The following is a 24,141-nucleotide window of genomic DNA, read 5'->3' on the forward strand; positions in this document are numbered from 1 at the left end:
TCTCTTGGGCCACTGATTTTCAGAAGTTAATATAATGGAAATGTAAATAGCAGATTTGTTTATGTTTAAACCAGGTACGACCAAAACTGCCACTTTTGAAGATTTTGCAGGAAGCAGGTGCACAAGGTGAATTGTTCACTGTTAAGGAGGTAAGCCATCAAAGAAAATTCTTGGAGGGGAATCAGTTTAGCTAAATGTTTTAAGACCGCCTGAGAAGTAGAAGCCAGCCAATATGTAGTTCTGTATTTCAGTTGCTAATAATATCATGAATCCTCTGTTCATAGTTTCTTTTATATACTCCAGCTTTTATATTCAGACCAAAGAAAGGAAGTTTAATTCCTGAGGTACTGGAGGAGCAACTTTTGCTCTGTTTTCAAGACCATTGAGTTAAGTTGAACTATATATTTCCTCTAAAGATCTTTTGAAGTGTGTTACAGCTAGACATAGAATTAACCATGAATTCATTGATCTCAGAGTTAAAATGCAGAACATGTTCAAGATTAAAAAATGACACTGTCTGTGATTTACAGGTTATGCTGCCAACCAGGAATTAATTGCAGTAGTTTTTCATTATAAATGTGTCAGATGTTCTTCTGAGCACTGTGAGTTATTTTAAATGCTTTTGCATTTAAATAACTTACTTAACTTCTAAATTTTTTTTTAACGAAAACAAATTGAATTCTTTAAGTGGAAAAGATTCAGTATCAAAATGTTAATCTGTTGGAACTGCTTGCATTTAGTCAGTAAAAGTCTAACTCTTTCTAAACAGAAGCAGCAAAATTACCAAGTTTTTAACAGCTTTCTTTAAAACTTAACTCTTATCAATGCTGTCCTACCTCCGTACTATTACTCTTTTTAAAGAAACAAATCTGGAGGCATTTCATATTTTCTAGAACACCCATATTTCCTTTGTCATTTTAAATTAAGTGCATCATTTTGAACTAGCTCTCTAAAATTCTGAGGAAGAAGACATTTTTCAAAACTATTATCAAAGTGTGGATTTTTACATCACTAAAGTTTTAATGAATTGTGCCACAGTGTGACAGAATTTGCCTGGTTTAAAAAGAAATTAAGTACATGTCATTGAGGGAAAAGGAGGAGAAAGAAAAAGTCAGTTTACATGATAAGCTCTCTACTGTGAATTTTGATCCTATCTAGTGTAAAGGGTGATTTCCTAATTTTCTTTTAAAATTTTGGTTCTTCACCATAAGTACATGGAACCTTGAGTTCCATGAGGACATGAGATTTTGTTGGTTTGTCCAGAGTGATGCTCCAATAAATCCCAGAGTGATTTGAACAGTGAATTAAAAAAGTATTTGCAAAGTCCCCTTCAGGGAATGGTGAGAAAGGGGGAAAATTCAACTTCCCCAAGTTGAATTCTTGATATTCTCACATGTAGTGTGGACAAAGTTATAGGCTGAGCCCCCAATCTCGGGGTTTGTTCATATGAAACTTAACCCCACAAAGGATAGGTTAAGCCTACTTAAAATTAGGCCTAAGAGTCACCCCCAAGAGAACCTCTTTTGTTGCTCAGATGTGGTCTCTCTCTCAGCCAACACGACAAGCAAACTCACCGCCCTCCTCCTGTCTGCATGGGACATGACTCCCAGGGATGTGGAACTTCCTGGCAACATGGGACAGAAATCCTAGAATGAGCTGAGACTCAGCATCAGGGGATTGAGAAAACCTCTAGAATTGAGCTGAGACTCAGCATCAAGGGATTGAGAAAACCTCGACCAAAAGGCCAAAAGGGGAAAGAGTGAAATGAGACAAAATAAGTGTCAGTGGCTGAGAGATTCCAAACAGAGTCGAGAGGTTATCCTGGAGGTTATTCTTACGCATTAAATAGATATCACCTTGTTAGTCAAGATGTAGCGGAGAGGCTGGCAGGAACTGCCTGAAGATGTGGAGCTGTGTTCTAGTAGCCATGTTTCTTGAAGATGATTGTATAATGATACAGCTTTCACAGTGTAACTGAAAACCTTGTGTCTAATGCTCCTTTTATCTGCCTTATCAACAGATGGGTAAAACATATGGAATAAAGATGAATAATAGGGGGAACAAATGTTAAAATAAATTTAGAGTGAAATGCTGGTTATCGGTGAGGGGTAGGGGTAGGGGGTATGGTTATGTATGAATTTTTTTCTGTTTTCTTTTTATTTCTTTTTCTGAATAGATGCAAATGTTCTAAGAAATGATCATGATGATGAATATGCAACTATGTGATGATATTGTGAATTACTGATTATATATGTAGAATGGAATGATCAAAAATTATGAATGTTTGCATTTGGTGTTTTTTTGTATTTAAAAAAAATTTAAAAATTAATAAAAAAAAGTTTATTCTAATAATAGAACAGATACCTTTATATAAGATTTAGACAAATGAGAAACATTTTAAGGGATACTAGGTAAATTTTTCATTTTTCTCATTGTCAGATCATTAAATTTCTTTGATAAGATTCAGGGTCTGTTGATGTCCAGAATGATAATGAGTAGGTGAACCTAGCAGTTGGAATCAGCTACCTTGTTGTTATTGACAGTCATGTTCATAAATCTAAGTTATCTCTTTTCTCTAGCAAACTAACTTTCCTTAGCTCCTCATAATTAATATGTGTTTCTGGCTGCAGCTGGGCAGATCTCTTCATGGTATTTTATTCCCATGTAGGTCATGCACTACCTAGGCCAGTATATAATGGTGAAGCAGCTTTATGATCAGCAGGAGCAGCATATGGTATATTGTGGAGGAGATCTTTTGGGAGAACTACTAGGACGGCAGAGCTTCTCTGTGAAAGATCCAAGGTAAAAAAGTGAGAATTTGTATTTCTCTTTGGGGGTTTATTCCCAACCACTTAATCTCCATAGGTTATTCAAGGTTATTTATTCCTTTAGTCCACATAGGACCTACCTATGTCAGGTGACTGTGAGGCACTAAGAATATAGTAGTGTGCAGTATAGACACAATTTCTGTTACTATGGAGCTTATAGTGTAGTGAGACAGTTATTAATCAAATTATCACACCAATACATGGTAAAATAATACTGTGATAAGTTCTACAGAAGGGAGTTATAAGAAATTTTGAGACAGGGTGGGAGGGCCAGGCAAAGCATATTTAGGATCCTAGGGCTCAAGGAAAGGTGTTGCTAATCTGACCTGTAGTATGACTTTCACCAGTTGCATGGGAATGTAGGGTCATTGTCTTTTACAGTCAAAGCTAATTAGTAATTGAGAAGCTAATGTTCACTTTTAACTCTGTATGGCTTTGTAATGACTATTCCTTCTGAGTCAATTTTGTCTTACATAGGCAAGACTCCCCACCATTTCCCCCACACATTCTAATTAAAATGTAAAACTTAACTCCTAGCAGGAAGGAATAGTCTCCAAAGGAAATCACCCCACTTGGATTAATGTTAGATGATGAAATAAAATGTAAATTAATTAATTTGTTAATGGGAGTAAAGTAACACGACCTGGTTATTAACATCTTGGTAGTTAATTTTTTAAAAGTTTATTATGGGAAAAAAGTTCTACCTCTCCATACCTTACCTATTGGAAATACATTTAAGGGAAAACTGATATCTTCTGAGTGGTACTTTTAGTTGTTAATTTTTAATTGTATCTCTTTAACAGCCCCCTCTATGATATGTTAAGAAAGAATCTTGTCACTTTAGCTCCTGCTACTACAGGTATGTCATATCTTATTTTTTCAGTCTGTATCACAGCTTTGAGTTCAAGGGGGCAAATGATGGGCAAGCAAGGAGGATCAAGATGGAAATGGAATGCTGTCTTTGGGATGCCTGGGAGGGATATGTACAACCTATCATATAAAATGTTATTACTGTGTTTTTTAACTTTTCATTTGAAAACTCTCAAGCATACTGAAATTTGAGAGAATAGTGTGATGAATGCCCATCTCTAGATTAATTAACATTTTGCCATATTTGCTTTATCTGTACAAACTTTAAAAATCTCTAGCAGATAAGGGCTTTTTCCCTTCATACATAACTACAAAACTACTTAAAAAATGAACAATTCTGTGATACCATTTAATAGCCATTTATGTATCATTTTTCCCAATTAAAAAATATCTTGTTACATTGGCCTGTTGAAATCAGGATCCAAAGTCCACACATTGCATTTGGTTGATGTCTCTTAAGTGTCTTTAACTTAGGAAACTTACCCCTCTTGTTTTTATTCATTTAGTTGTTGGGGAAATGTGTCATTTGTCCTGTAGAATTTCCCACATTCTAGAGTTGGTAGACTGTATTCTTGTGATATTGTTTAACTGTTTCTCTATCCCTATTTGGTAAACCAGTAGTTAGATCTTGGTGCTTTATTTAATTCAGGTTTAAATTTTTTGCAAGAAAGCTTCATAAGTGGTCGTTGTACTTCAATTGCATCACATCAAGAATCATGTAAAGTCTGCCTCCCTTCATTTAGTGATGTTAAGATTCTTTGGGTTTAGGTGGTGTCAGCCTGATCCATCTGTTACAAGTTTAGATTCCTGAAGAACCTTTCACCTAATGTTTTTTTGCGCTCTTTGTTATTTGCATGCCAATTTGTCTTAACTCTTTGCTTGATTCAATACCTTTTAAATACTGCCCTTGGAGTTTTATTAGGTATGTACAGAAAACTGCATTGGAGTTTGAAGTCTCCAAGGTGGTACTATGTTAGAGATAAGAGAATAAAACTGTGTACAACTGCAGTGTAACCTTATTTTTCATTCAATCCGAATAATGATACTCTTTTTTCCCTCTCCACTCCTACATGAGTGGAGTACATGAAGCTCTTTTGTAAGCTTCAAATTAGATTTTAGGTAACATTGTCCTTTGTTCAATCCCAAGTTTGTAATCTCTTTAGATCAGCTGTCTTTTTTATACTTTATTGAAATAAGTAGGTTAAAAAGAATCCATTCGTAATCAAGATTTATGCTTTAAAGTGTACTTACGTAGAAATGTTATTTTGAACTTAGAAATGAATTTTGAAGCCTGTTGGTTTCATTGAGACATTTGCCCAGAGCTGAAAACCCACTTCAGCTAGCTATAAATTTCTGTTGGAGAGGGAAGGCCTTGCAAATGATGTGGCAGCTTTATTGACATTCGGTCACTTGTGAAATAATATGGCTTTACTAAGATAGTCACAAAAGACTTGAAATACATGGAGGATTTTATAATTTTTGATCTGCTCTTTCAGTAAAATTTATTTTCTGATCTCTGAATATTTAGAGAGGGTATGATTTTCACTTTTTTCTCTAATTTTTTTCTTGTACTTTCTCCATAGAATTGAACATGCCATATATTATAGTGAACTTTTATAATTAATATATTTGAATTGACCTTCACTGCAGCTGTGAAGATGGTCAGATGAAAACACTGAAATGTTTTTTAATTATGTGGCTTGCTTAAGATAACATGCTACTGATATGTGGTAGAGCAGATATCTGACTGACCAGTGCTTGCTCTTTGTTATCCCATATGTTAGTATTTCCTTTAACCCTTTCTTGTAACAGAATTTACCCCAAGCAATGAAAAAAAATTTTTTCCTCTGAATATTGTCTTTTTTTAAAAAATATTTTTATTGTAAAAACTTATACAAACATATATTCTTGACATAAAAACATTCCATGCATGGTGTTCAATCAGTGGCTCACAATATCATCACATAGTTGTATCTTTGTCACCATGATCATTTTTTGAACATTTACATCACTCCAGCAAAAGAAATAAAAAAGAAAAAAGAAAAAACTCATACATATCATACCCCTTACCCCTCCTTCTCATTGAGCACTAGTGTTTCCATCTACCCAATTTATTTTAACCCTTTGTCCCCCATTTGAATATTAAATCTTTAATTTTAAAATTTTTATTTCTTGTCATTTTGAAGCCATTTCTGACTTTAAAAAAAATTGCAAAAATCTTTTTGCCCAGATTCTCCAAATGGTAACATCGTACATAACCATGGTACAATTACCAAAACCAAGAAATTGCCCCAAGTAATTTTGAATAATTATTTGATTTAATTGCACTTATGGTTAACTGTAGAATGGCACTTATGGTTAACTGTCTCTGTTAATCTTCATTGAGTTGAATGTATTTTATTTGAAAGGGCAAATGAGAAGAGTGCTTTTCATATCACCTGCTTTATAGTTTTGCAAATAGTTAAATCTTCTATTTTGATGGCTGAAGAAAATGCCATATTTAAAGTGAAGATGGTTCTTCCTAAATCATTTCTCCATATTTCTCCATATATACTAATAAAATGAAATAGATATGTCATACTTTGCATTTTAAAGTTCCTTTTTGCATATAGTTTTCTCAGAGTTAGTATTTTTTGTCTTTTGCTTCTAATTGTTTTAACCTAAGTAAATGACAGTATAGGATTGCTTTATTAAATAACTGCTTCATGTGCATTGTATGTAGAGCGAACTTTGCTTTAAAAATGCTGTCTTTTGAACCTTTCAGTTTTTCCATTTACCTATAAAAATCTTTCTGGAAATAATGCTTTTTATAATTACAATTTTGAAAATGTTTGCTTTGTGCAAAACAGTCGTCAGACTTGTCAGACTAGTTGTAGGATCTGTATTCTTTCTCTGACAACCTTTATTAGATAAGGATGTTTTCCATAAACGTCTTATCTCTAGCTGATGAACTCCATCCACAATGGACTTATTTGGGTACACCTCAGTTACTTGTAACCTCATATAATAAGTGGCCAGCTTGTTAAATTCTCTGCAGCCTTTTCTTTTCCTGTGGCCAGTTTTCATTGTCTGTTCTGCTTGAACGTTTTCCAAGTCTTTGAAATACGATTTCTCTCTTTAGACAAATGAAGTATTTGTTTTCTTTGCACCTTTTTATTAGTCTTGAGAAAACTTTATCTACTTTCTCTTCCTTCTCAGGAAACATTTATAGTAATCAGGAAAGATAAGACTTGCTGTAAATGTCTAATCTGTATTCAGGTGATGGAAATTTAAGATATGAAATCATCATTGAAACTTAGAATGTAGGTTTACTTGAAGATGCTATTGGAAAAATTCCAGATTTTCAGGTCTCATAACCCTGTGTAACTTCAATACTTCAAAGAAGAAATTTTAAAAAAACAAAATACTTTTTTGGTTTGTTTGCAAGTTGGGCTTGGTAATGAATACCTATGGAAGAGATGATAAAAATAACTTTTATACCCTGCTTGGAACCCCTTTTCTTGTACAACTTTAAAAGCTTACTATGGAAGAACATTTTTAGTCATTTGCCATTTTCCCCAGATTATATTTTGGTGTTGTATTTTGAATATGGACTGTCTTGGTCTTTGCCATTTTATCAGCTTTGATTTTTCCATTCCTGCCAATGAGAGCCCTACATTCTAGAGAAGTACACTCTAGGGACCAAACCTGGCTCCAGGGTTGTTTGCTGCAGTCCTTTTTGTGTGGAAAGAATGGTTATTACCAGGGAAGGTTTCCTTTTGTTTACTTGCTATCCAGATGCTGCTCAGACTCTCGCTCTCGCACAGGATCACAGTATGGATATTCCAAGCCAAGACCAACTGAAGGTAAAATCACCACACGGTGACTTCTTTTGTTGTACAGAGTGGCCCCTTCTCTGTACCTATGGATCTTGGACTCCCAAGACCTTTCCCTGAATGTGGTAAGAATTTAATAAGAAAGGTTCTTGGGAGTTCACAGACCAGGGACAGAGTGAACCTTCTCTGTTCTGCCTATAACAGAGTTCCAGTCTCTGAATCTTTCTCTGGGATGTAGCACTTCTGATCTTCAGTTCTTCCAGTTAAGTTTCCTTTGGGGTTTGTATGTCCCTGTGTGTGTGTGTGTGTATGTGATTGTGTATATACACAGGTGTTTGAGGAATCTGCTTTATTAGAATTTAACAGACTTTGCAGTTAAGTTTATGTCAGCTGTTTCTTAAAACTTCTCCAAACCTGGGGAAACTTTATGATTATCTTGATAATATTGATGGTTTCACATGTTTTCTGAATTATGACCAATTTTATAGTAGGCTAGAGAGTTTATACTGATAGCCTATTTATAATGGTAGATTTTGGCCCTTTGTCCAGAGATTTTTTTTCCCCCAGGTTTGGGATTTTCCCAGCTCCCAGAGTGTTGAGTAGAGGGTTGTCTTTATTTGATTGTTGTGAACGCCAGAGTTCTCTTTCTTGTGTGTAACCCATTGTGTTGCACACTAACTGGTGAGCCAGAATGGAACTGCTACATCCCCTGGTCTCAGTTGTTTCTACCGCACTGATAGACACCTTTCTATTTTTTTCAGCAAAGTGTAGAAGAAAGTTCCACCTCCAGGAAAAGAACTGAAGAAAGTGATGTTCGCACACTGCCTACCTCACAGCATAAATGCAGAAATTCCGGAGGTAAGTTTTGGATTAAGCCTTTTTCCTTCCCCTTACCTCTCCCTCTTTCCTTACTTTTTTTCTTGGTGATTTCTAGGATGGCATCTACCCATATTAAGCATTAGCTGTAATTAACACCATTGAAGAAGCTTTTATATAGAAAACCCAAAGGATGATTCATGCTCTTTTGTTTTTTTAATGCATATCCTTGCTTATTTTCTACTCCAGAGGCTGCTTAAGATATAAGAATGGCCAGTTCAAGAGACTATATGTAATTGATGATAGGAATTTTGGGGATAAATAGCTTAATATTTTTAAGAATATTTATAGGTAGAAAGGACAGAATTTTTATTATGGAAAGAATGACCTATTTCTGTTTCCTTCACAAGAAAAAGCGTAGAGCTTGAATAAATAAGATAACATTAATATGACATCATTCAGGAATTTGGCTTCTGATAATTTCAGCAATGAGTACATATAAAAGAGTAAATTGAAGTTTCCTTGGGCACAGACAAGCCTTTTATTAGGAAATATGGGCATAATTTGTAAGTAGATAGAGTAATCTATTCTGGTAGGGACTCAGTTATTGCAGGAACCCATTTGTTGCTGATATTCTTTCACCCATATGTACTGCAGTGCATTTCAACACTTGTGGTTGCCATTGGCAGACTTGGCACATTGGGAAGAGGTAGAGGAGAGTGAGAAAGTAGAAAAAGAGGTAAAGCACAATAAAAAAAGACTGGTGAGTGGGGAAGAAAGAAAAGAATTTTATGTGGTAGCATCAAACTTATGTTAGTAACTACCTTGAGTGTCATGCAGAGGTACAATGTGAGATCTTTTATTTGGAATATGTAGGGTCTTAATGTGTTTCAGATTTTTAGTGTTTCAAGATTTTAATCTCAACTCCAAAGGAGTCCGTTGATCTAGAAAGGGCGTATGCATGTATTTATTTGGCAATGCTTTTTAAAAAAATTATTAATTTTAAAATTTTTAAAAAATATAACAAACTCAAACATTCTTAACATATGATCATTCTGCTCTACGTATATAATCAGTAATTCACAATATCATCACATAGTTGCATATTCATCATCATGATCATTTCTTAGAACATTTGCATCAATTCAGAAAAAGAATTATAAAAGCAACAGAAAAAAATTCATACATACCATGCCCCTTACCCCTCCCTTTCATTGATCATTAGCATTTCAATCTACTAAATTCATTTTAACATTTGTTCCCCCTATTATTTATTTTTATTCGTATGTTTTACTCTTCTGTTGAAAAGTTAGGTAAAAGGACCATCAGACACAAGGTTTTCACAATCACACAGTCACACTGAGAAAGCTATATCATTCTACAGTCATCTTCAAGAAACATGGCTACTGGAACACAGCTCTACCATTTTCAGGCAGTTCCCTCCAGCCTCTCCATTACATCTTAACTAAAAAATTGATACCTATATTATGCATAGGAATAACCTCCAGGATAACCTCTAGACTATTTGGAATCTCTCAGCCATTGACATTTTATTTTTGTCTCATTTCCCTCCTTCCCTTTTTGGTAGAGAAGGTTTTCTCAATACCTCGATGCTGAGTCCCAGCTCATTCTAAGATTTTGGTCCCACGTTGTCAGGAAGGTACACACCCTGGGAGTCATGTCCCACATAGAGAGGGGGAGGACGGTAAGTTTGCTTGTTGTGTTGACTGGAGAGAGAGGCCACATCTTATCAACAAAAGAGGTTCTCTTGGGGGTGACTCTTAGGCCTAATTTTAAGTAGGCTTGACCTATCCTTTGTGGGGTCAAGTTTCATATGAATAAACCCCAAGATTGGAGGCTCAGTGTATTGCTTTGGTTGTCCCCGCTGCTTGTGAGAATATCAAGAATTCTCCACTTGGGAAAGTTGAATTTTTCCCCTTTCTCACCATTCCCCAAAGGGGACTTTGCAAATACTTTTTTACTCACTGTTCAAATCACCCTGGAATTTATTGGGGCATCACTCTGGACAAACCTACAAAATCTTATGCCCTACTCAAGGTTCCATGTATTTATGGTATTCAAATAAGCTGTCCACATAAGTTATATTAGGAACTGCACTAGTCAAAATATAAATTTTGTACCAAATAAACATTTTTACTTTAGTCTCACACATAAGTTAAAATTTTAAAATATTAATTACCATATGTTTTCAACACCCTGCAGTATTGACATTCCTTTGTTCTTCCTCATGCAAGAACATTTTTAAATTTGTGCCTTTAGTCACTATCATTATACACTCTAGGCATTCCTAGATTATACCATCTCAGTCTTTATTGTCTATCTTTCTTTCTGATTTTATTTGTGCCCCCAGCTGGCATCCCTCTATCATTCTCACATTCAGCTTCATTCAGTGTTCTATCATAATTGTATTATAGTTAGGTAGTATTGTGCTATCCATTTCTGAATTTTTACCATGGACAATGTTTTGTATCAGTTATTACCTATTAAAACATATGAATGATTGAGGAATGTTCCCAAATATGTGGTACCAATGAGACTGTTTTGACAGCCTTGCAATTGCCCATTGTGGCCTTACCACCTTGCCTCAAATTCAAGGGGTGGGTCATTATGCTATTGCCGTTTGCAGTTCAATGAATCAAGCCATTATCAGGCACCAAGTACCACAGCAAATCATTCTTTAGTTGTTGTAGTGAAAGGAATGTTTTAAATACTAGCACAGGAGCATTCAAAAATCCTTTTAGAACAATTTCATTTCTTGGTTGCTTCCAGAGTTTGGATTCTCTATCAAATGATCATTTATTTCTGGGTTTCATTACCTGTAAGTAGCCTCAGTAGGGGGATATTTGAGCTCTGCAACTGAAACAGATAATGGATATCTGAATTTTCTTACTGGGAATGGGAATTTCTTTTGGCCTATCTTATAAAGAGGTCATAAATATGTAGTCTTGATTCTTGTGCTGTATACATCATTATCATCCTTTTCATTTGACTTCTGTAGATGAAGACTTGATAGAAAATTTAACCCAAAATAAGACATCTAGTCTGGACCTCGGGTTTGAGGAGTGGGATGTAGCTGGCCTGCCTTGGTGGTTTTTAGGAAATTTGAGAAACAACTATACACCTAGAAGTAATGGCTCAACTGATTTACAGACAAACCAGGTAAATTTCACGTTTGAAGGGGAACTTTGTTTTCTTTTGAAAATGTAGCATTCCTGGTTACTCTTGCCCACATATTGCAATAAGAATTCTCCTTCATACTGTGGTTTCAGATACCATCTGTATGCTTATGGTACCTAAATTTCCAGTCCTGACTCTCCCCAGAATGCCTAATTTTTGTCTCTAGTATGAAGTGTTTCACACTCAATACCTTCACTGAGACATCTGATATTTAACATGGTCCAAACAGGCCTCTTGACTTTTTCTCACCAGACAATCCTTCCCCAGCCTTTCCTTTTCATAAATGGCCCACACCTTCTATCCAGTTTTTCTAGCCACATATCATGGAGATAGTATTGATTTCTTTCTCTGTCTATTACTGTATCCAGGTTATCAGCTCTTTATACAAAACATAGTCATATCTACTTTTTACTTCCTCAAGCCATTATCATTTTTCACTTAGGTCTTGTAGCAGCCTTGTTTCTGTCTCCTTGTTTCTGTTCTTGCACACCTAATAGTTCAGTCTTCTCAAAGAGTAGTTTTTTTAATGGATTAATTAGTTCTTATCACTTCCGTGTTTATAATTTTCTAACAGCTTCATTAGCAAGCAAAATAAAATCTAGAGTCCTTATCATAGCCATAACTGATCTGGCCTTCTTCCTAACTCATCTCCTCTCCTCTGCCTTGTTTACTATGTGCATTCCAGACACACTGAGTTCCTTCCTGACCCTGTAACCCCAAAATCCTTTCTTCCTCAGCCACCTTCAATTTATTGTATCCTCTTTCTGAAACTCTTTTCCCCTAAATCATAAAATTTCTTTCTCATGTTTCAGCACTCGGCTCAAGTGTAATTTTGTCATCTCTGACCATCAGGGCCATCATGTTGCACAATTCTAAGGGAATCCATTCTCTTTTTATCCTATTATATTCCATTTTTGTATGTATGTATTTTTATTGCAGTAACTGTAGCATAGCATTTCCCAATTTACCACATTCAAATATGCAGTAATGTTAATTATATTCACAATATCGTGCTGCCATCTCCAGCATCCTTTTTTATCTCCTTTCTTTTTTATCTCCTCAAACAGAAAGGACTAGCTCATTAAGCTATAATTCCCTCTTCCTGCCTTGCCCTCTCCTGTCCCTGGTAACCTATAAACTACCATCTGTCTCTACAAAGTGTGGTTCTTCTAGGTATTTTATATAAGCAGGATTATACAATATTCATCTTTTTGTGTGTGGCTTATTTCACTTAACAGGATATCTTCAAGGTTCATCCATGCTGCAGCATATATTAGAACTACATTCCTTTTTACTCTGAATAATAGTCCATTTTTATGTGTATTCCATATTTTGTTTATCCGTTCATCCATCGATGGACACTTGGGTTGATTCTACCTTTTAACTCTTGCAAATAATGCTGTGCTAAACACTGGTGTGCATACTATCTGTTCAAGCATACTATCTGTTCAAGACCCTGCTTTCAGTTCTTTTGTGTATATACCAAGAAGTGGGGATTACCAGATCATTCATTTACTTTTTGTTTTGAAGTGGTGCAGTTTTAAATGATGGCCTTGCAAAGGCCACCCCCAGTTAAAAGAGCCTTCTCGCTAAGCCTTTCTGCTCCTTATTTTCATATATATAATGGGATACCATACAAAGTATGGTTCTTCTAGGTATTTTATGTAAGTAAGATTATACAGTATTCATCTTTTTGTGTGTGGCTTATTTCATGTAACAGGGTATCTTCAAGGTTCATCCATACTATATATATATATAATAGGATACTATATGAAAATATAACTATTTTACTTGCTTACTTTCTTTATTGATTGATTTACTGCTTGATGGATTGTCTGTTTACCCCCATTGAAATGTAAGGCCAGGGCTTTTATATTATTTACCACTCTATCATATTACCTAGAACCTGAAACAGTATCTGGCATATCATAGGCACTCAGTGAATATTTGTTCAATAAACAAATGAACCTATAATGTTAAAATAATAAATTGTCTCATGAATGCTGTAGAAGAACATGTCATAAATAACATGTTCTGCAGAAAGAAAGTTCTACCTATTTAAAGTTGTTTAGAAGTTCAGAAAGCATCAGTGAAAAAGGTTTGGGTTACTTTCAGTATTTCTCATATATCTTCAATAAGCATCACTGACCATTAAAGGAAGGATTATGTCACAGTCAATTAATAGAATGCTTTTAGCTTTTCTGAGTCCTACCTGTGGAATGGAATGTAGGGAATGGATTTTATTTAGTTGAGCATGTATGAATCTTTATCTTTTAAGCTCTTGAGTACTCTTTGTTGGGTGTTATACCTGATTTACTGTTAAAATAGAAAATTCCTTTCCAGGTGTCCTTATATCCATCCATTAGCTTATACATAGTAGTTGTGTATAGACATCTTTTGACACAGTAGATGTCTGTTGAATGAACAGATGTCTGTCGAAGAAAGACTAGGTGTTCTTTGGTGATGCAGTGCAAAGAATACAGAGTTTGGGATCCTTTTATGTTGGTTCAACAGCTATTATAAACCTCTGACTATGAAAACTCATGTTTTTTTTTTTCTATTAGGATATAGGTACTGCAGTTGTTTCAGACACTACAGATGACTTATGGTTTTTGAATGAGTCAGTATCAGAGCAGTTAGGTGTTGGAATAAAAGTTGAAGCTGCTGATACTGAACAAGCAAGTGAAGAAGTAGGGAAAATGAGTAACAAAAAGGTATGTTGTAGAAAGATTTTGTATTGATTCTATGTATGTGTACATATGACCTATTCAGGTGACCTAACCAATACCTCTTTGTACAACACATTACCTGCATTATTCCCCCCTCCCTTTTTTTTATATTTTGTATGTTAGGGGTCACATTTCAGTCTTTTTCCATGTGAGTATCCCATTATTGCAGCACCATTTGTTGAATTTTTGTTGTTTGTTTTTTTCCTTGTTTGTTTGTTTTTGGGAAGCACATGGGCTGTGATCCCCCTTTTTTATTTTTTAATATTTTCTTGTGTTCAGTTTTAGGATTAAGTTAAGACTGCATGAAAAATAGGAGTAGGTTTCACAGGTAAAGCTGCTACTTCTTTAGAAGCATTTAGGGACTGCATGAAAAATAGGAGTAAGTTTCACAGGTAAAGCTCCTTCTTCTTTAGAAGCATTTAGGTTCTGCTTTTTCTCATTGTGGGGTTTTCCCTTCTGGAAATTTTGCTTTGCTAACAAGGCAAAGTGTAAATGACCTAAACAGCCTGAAGGAAAAAATCATATTTCTTGGAAATCTCTATAGCTTCCATGGCCATTTTATACTTAAATAGAAAGAGAGTTGATTTCTTCCAATATATTTTAGAGTTAAAGGAGGGAAAAGAGGGGGAGTTAGAATTCTGAGTAAATATGGTAGGAGCACACCAAGATGAAGATTCATATAGGCACATACTCTGGTCTCAAAAGAAATTAGGCAGCAGATCCAGTACCTGGAATGTAGTTGATTCTCAGGAAACATTCTTTGAATAAACTTAGCCAAAAAACCCCACCTAAATTGGATCATCCTTTTTATTTATTTCTGGGGTTTTTCAAGGGAATTTGGGTTCTCTTAGTCTAGTTACATTGGTAGCATTAGAGGGGAATGCAAATAGCTAGAATGAAAAAAAAGTGACATTTGGAGACTTTATTTATAGAGAGGGATGGGATTTAAAATATTTGAACTTTTGTGAGACAGTTACCATACAGTCTCATAGTTTTATTCCATTTATTGGGCTGTAAAATTAGGGCCTTAAGTTTAATTTTTTAAGGAACACTTCCCACATTTTTGACTTTTTGCTTCCTAGTCCATAGGATGTTTTTATAGGAAGCATATCACATAACTAGTTTTACTCTTACTTGTAAAAATTAAAATTTTTAAAGTTTTCATTCTTCATATCTGCGTTCCTTATTTTTATGTGCTTTTCACTTCCATTTTCTTATATGATGCTTGTAAATTCCTGTCTAGATTGACAAAATAGCTATGTCCACATTTGATGATTTGTAGCTTTTCTACTCTGATATTCTTTACTTCCTTTAAAGCCATAAATTTGGGCACCCTTTCTCTTCTAAAAGTAGAAGCCATTTGGCAACCCTTCATTCATTCTACTGAAATGACAGCTAGGGTGTTTTTGGCCTCATATTTAAGAAATCCTCATTTTAATTGCTATTGATGGAAAAGGAGTTTTAAATTGAAGCTAACCTGTCTTTTCTATTCTAAGGTAAAAATCTCATCTAAAAGAAGTATACTCTGCTAATGAAATGTCTGTTTTCACAGGTCACTGAAGTGGGAAAAAATGATGATCTTGAGGACTCCAAGTCTCTAAGTGATGATACTGATATAGAAGTTACCTCTGAGGTATGAATCTCAAGTAAATAAGCAGTTTTGCACTGGCTACTAGTCTTTAGATGATAAAGTTCCAGGAATTCACTTTTGTGGAAGAATACCAATTTTTCCCCATTTCTGTCTACTTTTCCTAGGTGCTCCAAGTTGTTGGTTTCGCTACGTGTTTTTAGGGGCTTATATTGGAATTAGAGGAGGAAGCGTGATGGATTTGATCTAATCCTTTCTTTAGCTTGAAAAAGGATGACTAAGTGGCCTCTCAGTCCTCTTTTCTCCCTGTCATCAAAACTCTGGGCTGATACAGTAGATACACAGAGTTATTCAGACTAGTTCTGCACTGTTTTTCCCCATTAAATACCTCCTATACTCCCAAAGACAGACCTATAGGCAATCCAAAAAGTTCTTTGTATAGTATAAAAACATTTTCAGTGCTTTCTTATAAAGAAACAAATGGAAAATACCTTTATTTCTATACAGGTTTAAATATAATGGAGGGCTATTAAAGAAGACCTGGTATTAAACTCTTGGGAAATAGGTTATCAATTTGTCACTAATTGACTACTCAAGTCTCAATTCAAATGTGTACCTTGATTTTCTCTTTCTATGCTGTTCCCCCATTTTCCTTTTAGTACTTCCATCAGCTGATTCACTGGGAAGAAGGGTGGTGAGGGAAGGATAAGAAGGGACTTTCACATTTTACTTTTCACATTGTTTGAGTATAAACTATTTTTAGGTTATTTCTAGTGTTGATTTCCTCTCCATGTGGTCCCTCCAACCATTATAGCCATTCATTGCAAGTGATCCTTCTGAGCATAGCTAAGTAATAAAATAGAACATTTGGTTCATTAAGTATTCTTGGCTGTAATAAAAATAGCAGAAAGAAGTATTTCCATCTTAATCAGACTTTTGTGGCTGCTTCGACCCAGAAAATCTACTAAGCAAATAGACTTTATTTTGTTAAATCAAAGATGCCACTGAATTTAATAAGTCCTATTATTTTGTGTATAACTAAAATAGAAAAAGTAATGCCAGATAAACTATGATACATCATCAATCATGACTTCAGAATCTTTATGAATATGTATAACATTTCAGATAAATCTTTGCATCTTAAACTAGCAAGAGGGTTTTGAGGCTCTCTGGAGAACATACCAGTTTTAACAAATGGGCATGTCCCTGCCTCTCAGTCCAGACAATTGAGTTATGACTCTAAACTTTAGAAGTGATTGGTCTTTGTTCTGCAAGTAATCAAGTCAGCCTGTCCCAAATCATTGGTTATATCAAAGCCAAGCAATTACTTGCATTAAATACTCCTTACTTATTCTAGTTGGATACCTTTAAATTAAGTAAGGTATTTAAAATTCATTGAGCTCTAGTACCTCCAAATTTTAATATGGGAAGAAAATTACTTGTCCATCCAAGGACAAGAACATTCATTTGTTCAGGTGAAAGCAAATGAAAGAGCATGAGTAAATTTAACAGTTTTCAGATCAGATTTTAGTTTTAGCTTCCTTTTTGCCAAATTTTGTAACTTGCCAATTGGTAGGAAAATTGTAGTACTATCTTTTCTTCATTCTTTAACTTTTCTGATAAAGGAGTAAGTTGTGTGCTACTTTTAGTTGCTTACTAAAGTTCCTTACTAAAAGAAGATAGTAAGGAGAAGCAAGCAATGTATATTTCACTCAGACTGGTGGAAAGCCAAAATAATTCATTTAACTTAAAGCCAAAATAATTCATTTAACTATTTTTTTGAAAGAAAGCTATGTCAAATTTTGGTTTGAAAATGGCAGTTGCAGCACTATCAGTGTCCTAAGACATTCTTACACTTATCCGTAGAATATATTCAAATCCTATGCTAGCTTGTAGGATGTGAAGTGCTAGACTTTTACTAGCTAAGTGAGGTGATAAGAATCTGGCTTCCCCTCTCTTTGTTTCTCCAAATCGTGTTCACAAGTGAATATTAATTGGTGGTACTTGTCTTTGTAGGATGAGTGGCAGTGTACGGAATGTAAGAAGTTTAATTCTCCAAGCAAGAAGTACTGTTTCCGTTGCTGGGCTTTGAGGAAGGATTGGTATTCAGATTGTTCTAAGTTAACCCATTCACTCTCCACGTCTGATATCACTGCCATACCTGAAAAGAAGGAAATTGAAGGGATTGATGTTCCTGATTGCCGAAGAACCATTTCGGCTCCAGTTGTTAGACCTAAAGATCTGTATAAAAAGGAAGATAACTCCAAATTTCTTGATCCCTGCAGTTCAGTGGAATTCTTGGATTTGGCTCACAGTTCTGAAAGTCAAGAGACCATCTTAAGCATGGGAGAACAATTAGATAATCTTTCTGAAAAGAGAACATATACAGAAAACATGGAGGATTGCCAGAATCTTTTGAAACCATGTAGCTTATGTGAGAAGAGACCTCGAGATGGAAACATTATTCATGGGAGGACAGGCCATCTTGTCACTTGTTTTCATTGTGCCAGAAGATTAAAGAAAGCTGGGGCTTCATGCCCTATTTGCAAGAAAGAGATTCAATTGGTCATTAAGGTTTTTATAGCATAACTGAATTAATGAGTTACAGAGAAATGATAATAGGGCCATGTCATCACAGTTCAAAATGTCAGTATTGAACATCTCCATTCATTGTGATCTGTTGCATTCATTTATTTATTCATGCAAGCATGCATGTTCCAGGGCAGTTTTCCTTCTAAACTCATACAGAATTTGAGAACAAATTCTTTAGAACGAGATTATAAATTTGGGGGCTCCATTAACTTGAAAACATACATTAATCACTTCACTCTCCCTCCAGAGCTGAAGATTGGGAAGGAACAACTACCAATACAAATATTAAAATACATTAATTCACTCACTTACCAAATTATTGGAAGATTAGTCCTTTCTTTAGTTAATGTTCTTCCTTGTCCTTCAATTTTTTAAAGAAATGTTCTTAGACTTAAAAATCCTAGGTGTCAGTTAGCAAAGTATTAAAGCTAACAATGAAAAAACATAAATCATATGATAAGTCAAACTACCTTGCAGTCAGGCTGCATGATTCTGAGTAACCAAAATGAAAAGTCTTGAAAAACAGATTTCCCCTGTATATGCCTAGAACAGTGATTATCAAACATTTTTGCTAGCATGTCCCTAAAAGAATTTTGAAAAGTTGTACTCCTTTTGCAGCAATAAAATGTTCCTTTGTAGGCAGCTTAGTAACCACGACCCAATACAAGCTGTAGAATATTTCTGTCACCACATATTCTCTTGTGCCTCTTTGCAGATAGTTCGTCAACCATTGTTTTTTTTTTTTTTTTTTTTGCATGGGCAGGCGAGAACTCCGCCACTGAGCCACCGTGGCCCCCTCAACCATTTTTTTGACTCTTATTCTGGATTAGTTTTTCTTTTGCACATTTTGAACTTGACATCTAAATTGTTAAAATAAATTTAAGTACTTACAAAGTATATACCATCCAACATATTAGAAATTGTATATGTGTTTTAAAAAAATATGTTTATTAGCTTATTGGAGCTGTAGATAAAGAAAAGTCCTGTCTCATAAACTGGCAAAAGCCTGTTCCTCGTTTTAAAATTTATCAGCCAAATCAGACTTCACTTTGAGTCATAATGTCTGATTTTATTTTTAATTCATTAATGTATATCTCTGGTATAACCGTCTCAATTCTAAGATACATAGAAGACACACAATTTTTAACCAAAACTTTCTTTACTCTGTCTCCATTATCTCTTGAGAGTCATGGGGAGTGGGGGGTGTCTTTTTGTCCCTTTTTTTGATGCCTCTAGAGGTTTTTGTGCCTGAGGGAAAGTCCCATAGTAAGATTTTGGATGGGTGAGAGGCAGTCTTTCTTTTGACGGTAGGGAGTTTGGCAGTCAGGAAAGGAAAGTAGTTTAAGGGACAGATCTGAAAAGGCCTTATGGAGCATATTACTTTTAGGACAACAGGTATGGAAATTGAAGATCTTAAAATTGATTTTCTTAAAACTATTCAAGTCTGCTTACCTCATGGAAAAATCTTGGTATATTCCCGGGGGTATGAATATGTCATTTTGACGACCAAGGCCCTAGAATAGTCAAGCTTAAAGAGTGTAAGCATCCTCTGGATTGCTTGTTAAAAATGCCCAAACCCCTCAGAGATTTGGATCCCTAAGATCTGGGCTAGAAAGTTGCATTTTAACATGTATCTCCAGAAGCGCTGATGCTAGTGATCTATGAACCACATTTTGGGAAGTCCTGCCCTTAAAGAGTTTTTCCATCCTATCTTTAGTTAGCATAATATTTAGTTTCTAGAGAGGAATTTTCATTAAAATTACAGAATTTTTAAACTATAGCGCATTCATAAACTAAAACTCCTTTATTTTTCACCTGAGGCTAGCAAGTTAAATGACTGCTAAAAAGTCACAGCTAGTAGTAGAGCTTTCCAAGTTTCTTGACTAGTAAATCTTGAAACCATACTTGTTGCCTTCTCATCTGTTAAATATTTTAAGTGGTTGTGCTTGTTAAATTTGGGACAACCAATAATCTTAAAATATACATCTTCTAATAAATGGTATTGGAGAATATGGCTTGCATATTCTCCCTAAATAGGAGTTTAGGGAGAATAGTGACTTTAAAATTCTATCTCTCCCAACAGAGGAAAAAGCCAGCAAGTGTCAGGTTTTCTTACCTAATCAGATAAATTACTCCTTCCACTGTAGGGACAAGTGAAGGTGCCAGAGGGACCTGAACCATTTTCTCCAATATTAATCCTTCCTGGGGAATGAAGTTCAAGTTTCTGGCTCTCTCTAGGCACTAGGGATAAGGGTTCCCTCCCCCACCCCAAGAAGCAGAACCAACCCTTTGAGTAAAATTGTTGAAACGTGGTGAATGCTTTAGAAAGTTAATTTCCTCCTTATTTCCCATCCCATTCCAATAATCATCTGTTCATTATAGTTGGGTCACCCTCAGTTGTGTTGTATTTTTGCCTGTCACTTTTGCACGTAACTTGAAAGCTTGGAGGGAGAACTAGGGATCTGCACTTGTACTGTGATCCCTTTATATAAGGTTGCAGTTTTTATTAAACTTCCATAGGAAGAATTTATAATTTTATTTATGTTTATAGATATTTGATGTCAATTTCGGTACATCCTTGCCCAGTCTAGACTTTTTATGCTAACTTTGCTTTCCTCTTCTTTTACTGCTCTCATTAGCACTAAACTACTTGGCTTAGAAGATCCTAAGCTGCATGTTTGAACTGAACCTTATCTTTACCTACTTTCAACCATCTTCTTGATCTATTTTTAATTTTGTCCTTTTTTCATTGCCAATGTGGTGCAGATATTTTTTACACACTGCCACCAAAGCTAGACATAGATTGTAGGTGCAGTTTTCAGAGTTTGAAAATCGTTTCATAAACGCTACTGTTCATGTTTTAATTGTAACTAGGATGACCCCATTCTCTGGTTTTCTGGGGACAGTTCCAGCTTATCCCTATTTTTAGTCTTCTGTCTAGTTTATCTTTAGCTTTCCTCTTTCACTCACAGAAGTCTTTATTTGGACATCAAATGATATAGTCACCCAAGTTACAGGCAAGCTATGCTTGAGCATAAATTTTGATTGTGAGGAAAGGATCTTTGTCTGGAATTTAATGTTTTCTCCTTCACACCATAGACTCTTATGAATAGTGAAATCGTCTGACATTAGCATCACATTTCTTATTTTAGATATCATTTAAATTAATATTTATGAGCATATTATTCTTCACAAAAAGTACAGAGGAAATGACAAATCATTAAAAACAATGAATTTCTGCGTTACAGATGGTCTCCTGTCTACTTACAGGGTACATGTAGTATTTGATATGCTTTTGTATTTAATACTTAAATCGACTTTAGGAAACCTTTCAGTTGGTATTACTATTTCTCCATAGTCCATCTGTGGAATTCATAATCCTAGGCTTGAACAATGGATCTGAATCCAGCCACGCTAACCTCCAAACCATCATGGACTTCTCTAATATGAGATTTTATTCACTGCCAAGCATTTGATATGCATTTGTGTTCTAATCATAATTTTATGTATATTTAGATATGTGGAATGCTTTGTTGTGGGATATTATTTGATTTGTAAGAATTTATTTTTAAAGGTCAGTATCATTTGTAGCAGATTTTCGTGGTGTCACTTTAGTACAATGTTGGCTCCTTTGAGAAGTCATTAATGAGAAATTAGTGAGTGTTGTTTGGTTCTTGGGTTGTACTAAAGCTATTGTTGTGTTACCTCTTGATTCTTTTTAGAAAGGAGAAAACATATTAACCAGCTATTTGTGTTTTTTTTTCCCAGAGAGTTATGTGAACTTAAAGTACATGGCTTTAAATACTGTGAATCTTTTGTTTTCCATTTAGCCCAACATCTGCTTAAATTGTTCAGACCAGTGTCCTAAAAAGAATTCATGTTGATGGTTTTCCCATTCATGATTATACGTGTATGCACACACATGCTCTCAGGACTGTTAATACCTTTGCTAAAAATGACTGAAGATGAGGAACTAGATGTGTTTAGAAATGGCACTTCAAGGATTAAAGCAACGTGCAAGCTCTCCCTTGTGCCAAAAGTAAAATGTACAATGTTTACAGATGACTGGAATTTTGCACTGCCATAGGGAATGCCAAGGTTACTTTGCTGTCATTTCTCAGATTCGTGATTAGAGGAGTTGCAATTTAGCATGAGTGGCAATATTGAAGAACTTAAAGCTAAACTGGAAATGAGGAGTATCTGATGTGGATGAAGTGGCTTCTCAGACATAATTTGAGACAGTCTTCCCTGCTTGCTTTGAGTCCTTTCTCTTAACAGAGCTTTCCTTATTGTCTGCAGTTCTTCTTTTATAGGAGCCACTAGACCTCTTCTCTCCGGTGGGAGATTTTCCCTTAGCATTTTGAAATCTTTTGATGCAGTGAACATGTGATCCCAAGTATGCCATTGTCCGTGAACGTGATACTGTTAAAGAAAATATTACAGTATACCTACACTTGGGTTTACTGTATCCTCTATCAAGGGCCTTTTGAATAACTAAAAATGTTACAGAGGGGAGCAGCTTATCTGAAAAGAGAGGGTGTTACTATTTCTTTGTAGTTTATCTGAAATCCAAGATGCTGTTCGCCTGCAGACTGTTTTCCTTCATATAGGATCAGCATTTTATGTCTTCTGAGAGCCTAACACAGCTAGTAGAATTCCCCATTTTTTAGAGTTGGGAGGGTCAAGGATACCTAAAAAGGGCCAGTTAATGCTATTGGGGCAATTCCTTTCTCCCAACAGTCACTGAAATTTGGCAAATGCTTTACTGAAGATTTGACACATAACATTTTGAGAGTTTATTAAAGCATCTGATTTCTTATCCTAAGGCATTGTTTTTAACAGTTAAGTACTTTTATGTCAACAGACATTTCCCTTTCTTTCTCTCTTTACAGTTGCTCTTATTTCCTCTTAGTTCAAAGTTTATCTGCTTGGTGGGTATTGCTTTTATACCAAAGGCCATCTGTACCAATGCTTAGATGGTTTATCTTAAGATTTCACTTTTCCAGTTGGTCCCTGGGGAATATTTCTGTTTCAGAATTGTGTGGTGGACTCTAGCAATAAGGAAGGGAAGCTGTGACATTAGAACTACTATTTAATAAAGTAACATCTTGTAGTCAGAGGCTTCCTTTGTGGGTGTGTTCGGAGAACAGGAGAATTAGTTCCCCTGTTGTCTTGCCATTAAGAAATTGAGGGCAACCCTTCCTCTTCTTACTCTTTTCCTCTAATTTGCCTTATATTTTCATTTGCTTTTTAATAAGAATCAAAATATCTTTGTTTTTTTTTTTTCCCCTTCCCTTTTTAAAAACCAATAGAAAATGTTTTAAAGGGTGATGAACTCAGCACTTGGCAAGGTAGTCATAAGAAGGCTCTGAGTAGCACTCCTTAGTCCATAGCCGTGCATTATAAGTGCACTATTAAGTGCCTCTTGGATAGAGATAAGGAGTAAGAGTCCACCAGTCTTGAATCCTAGTTTCAGGTGTCTTTTTTGACCTTCCCAGGCCTCAGCTTTCCTCATCTGTAAAATGAGTACACGTACCTATCCTTTCTACCTCATGGTTATTGGTGGGGATTAAGTATGGGGGAGCAACTTAAAAGCATATAGTTGCCTAGAATAACATATAAGAAGTTATTCTCTTGGTAGACCAAACTCTGGGGTATATATTCGGAATACCTCATGACCTGGAAGCTGAGCCCTAAACTCCCCT

At 35.3% G+C, this 24,141-nt stretch overlaps 1 protein-coding gene across 9 annotated transcripts in view; it reads left to right on the forward strand.

Moving 5' to 3' along the window:
• The window catches only part of MDM4 (MDM4 regulator of p53), a 56,994-nt gene extending 36,020 nt beyond the window's left edge, over nt 1-20,974 (forward strand). Inside the window, exons 3-11 of one of the 9 annotated variants that reach the window (XM_077157520.1) lie at nt 75-149; nt 2,669-2,802; nt 3,632-3,687; nt 7,476-7,543; nt 8,275-8,371; nt 11,349-11,509; nt 14,092-14,241; nt 15,809-15,889; nt 17,861-20,974. In XM_077157520.1, the coding sequence (XP_077013635.1) occupies nt 75-149; nt 2,669-2,802; nt 3,632-3,687; nt 7,476-7,543; nt 8,275-8,371; nt 11,349-11,509; nt 14,092-14,241; nt 15,809-15,889; nt 17,861-18,433 (1,395 nt within the window). In that variant the 3' untranslated portion in view covers nt 18,434-20,974. The other 8 variants (XM_077157521.1, XR_013174252.1, XR_013174251.1 and 5 more) reach the window with 8 other exon arrangements.
• Nucleotides 20,975-24,141: the final 3,167 nt, after the last annotated feature.

Source organism: Tamandua tetradactyla, chromosome 4 (assembly GCF_023851605.1).
Source record: "Tamandua tetradactyla isolate mTamTet1 chromosome 4, mTamTet1.pri, whole genome shotgun sequence".
Lineage (NCBI taxonomy): Eukaryota > Metazoa > Chordata > Mammalia > Pilosa > Myrmecophagidae > Tamandua > Tamandua tetradactyla.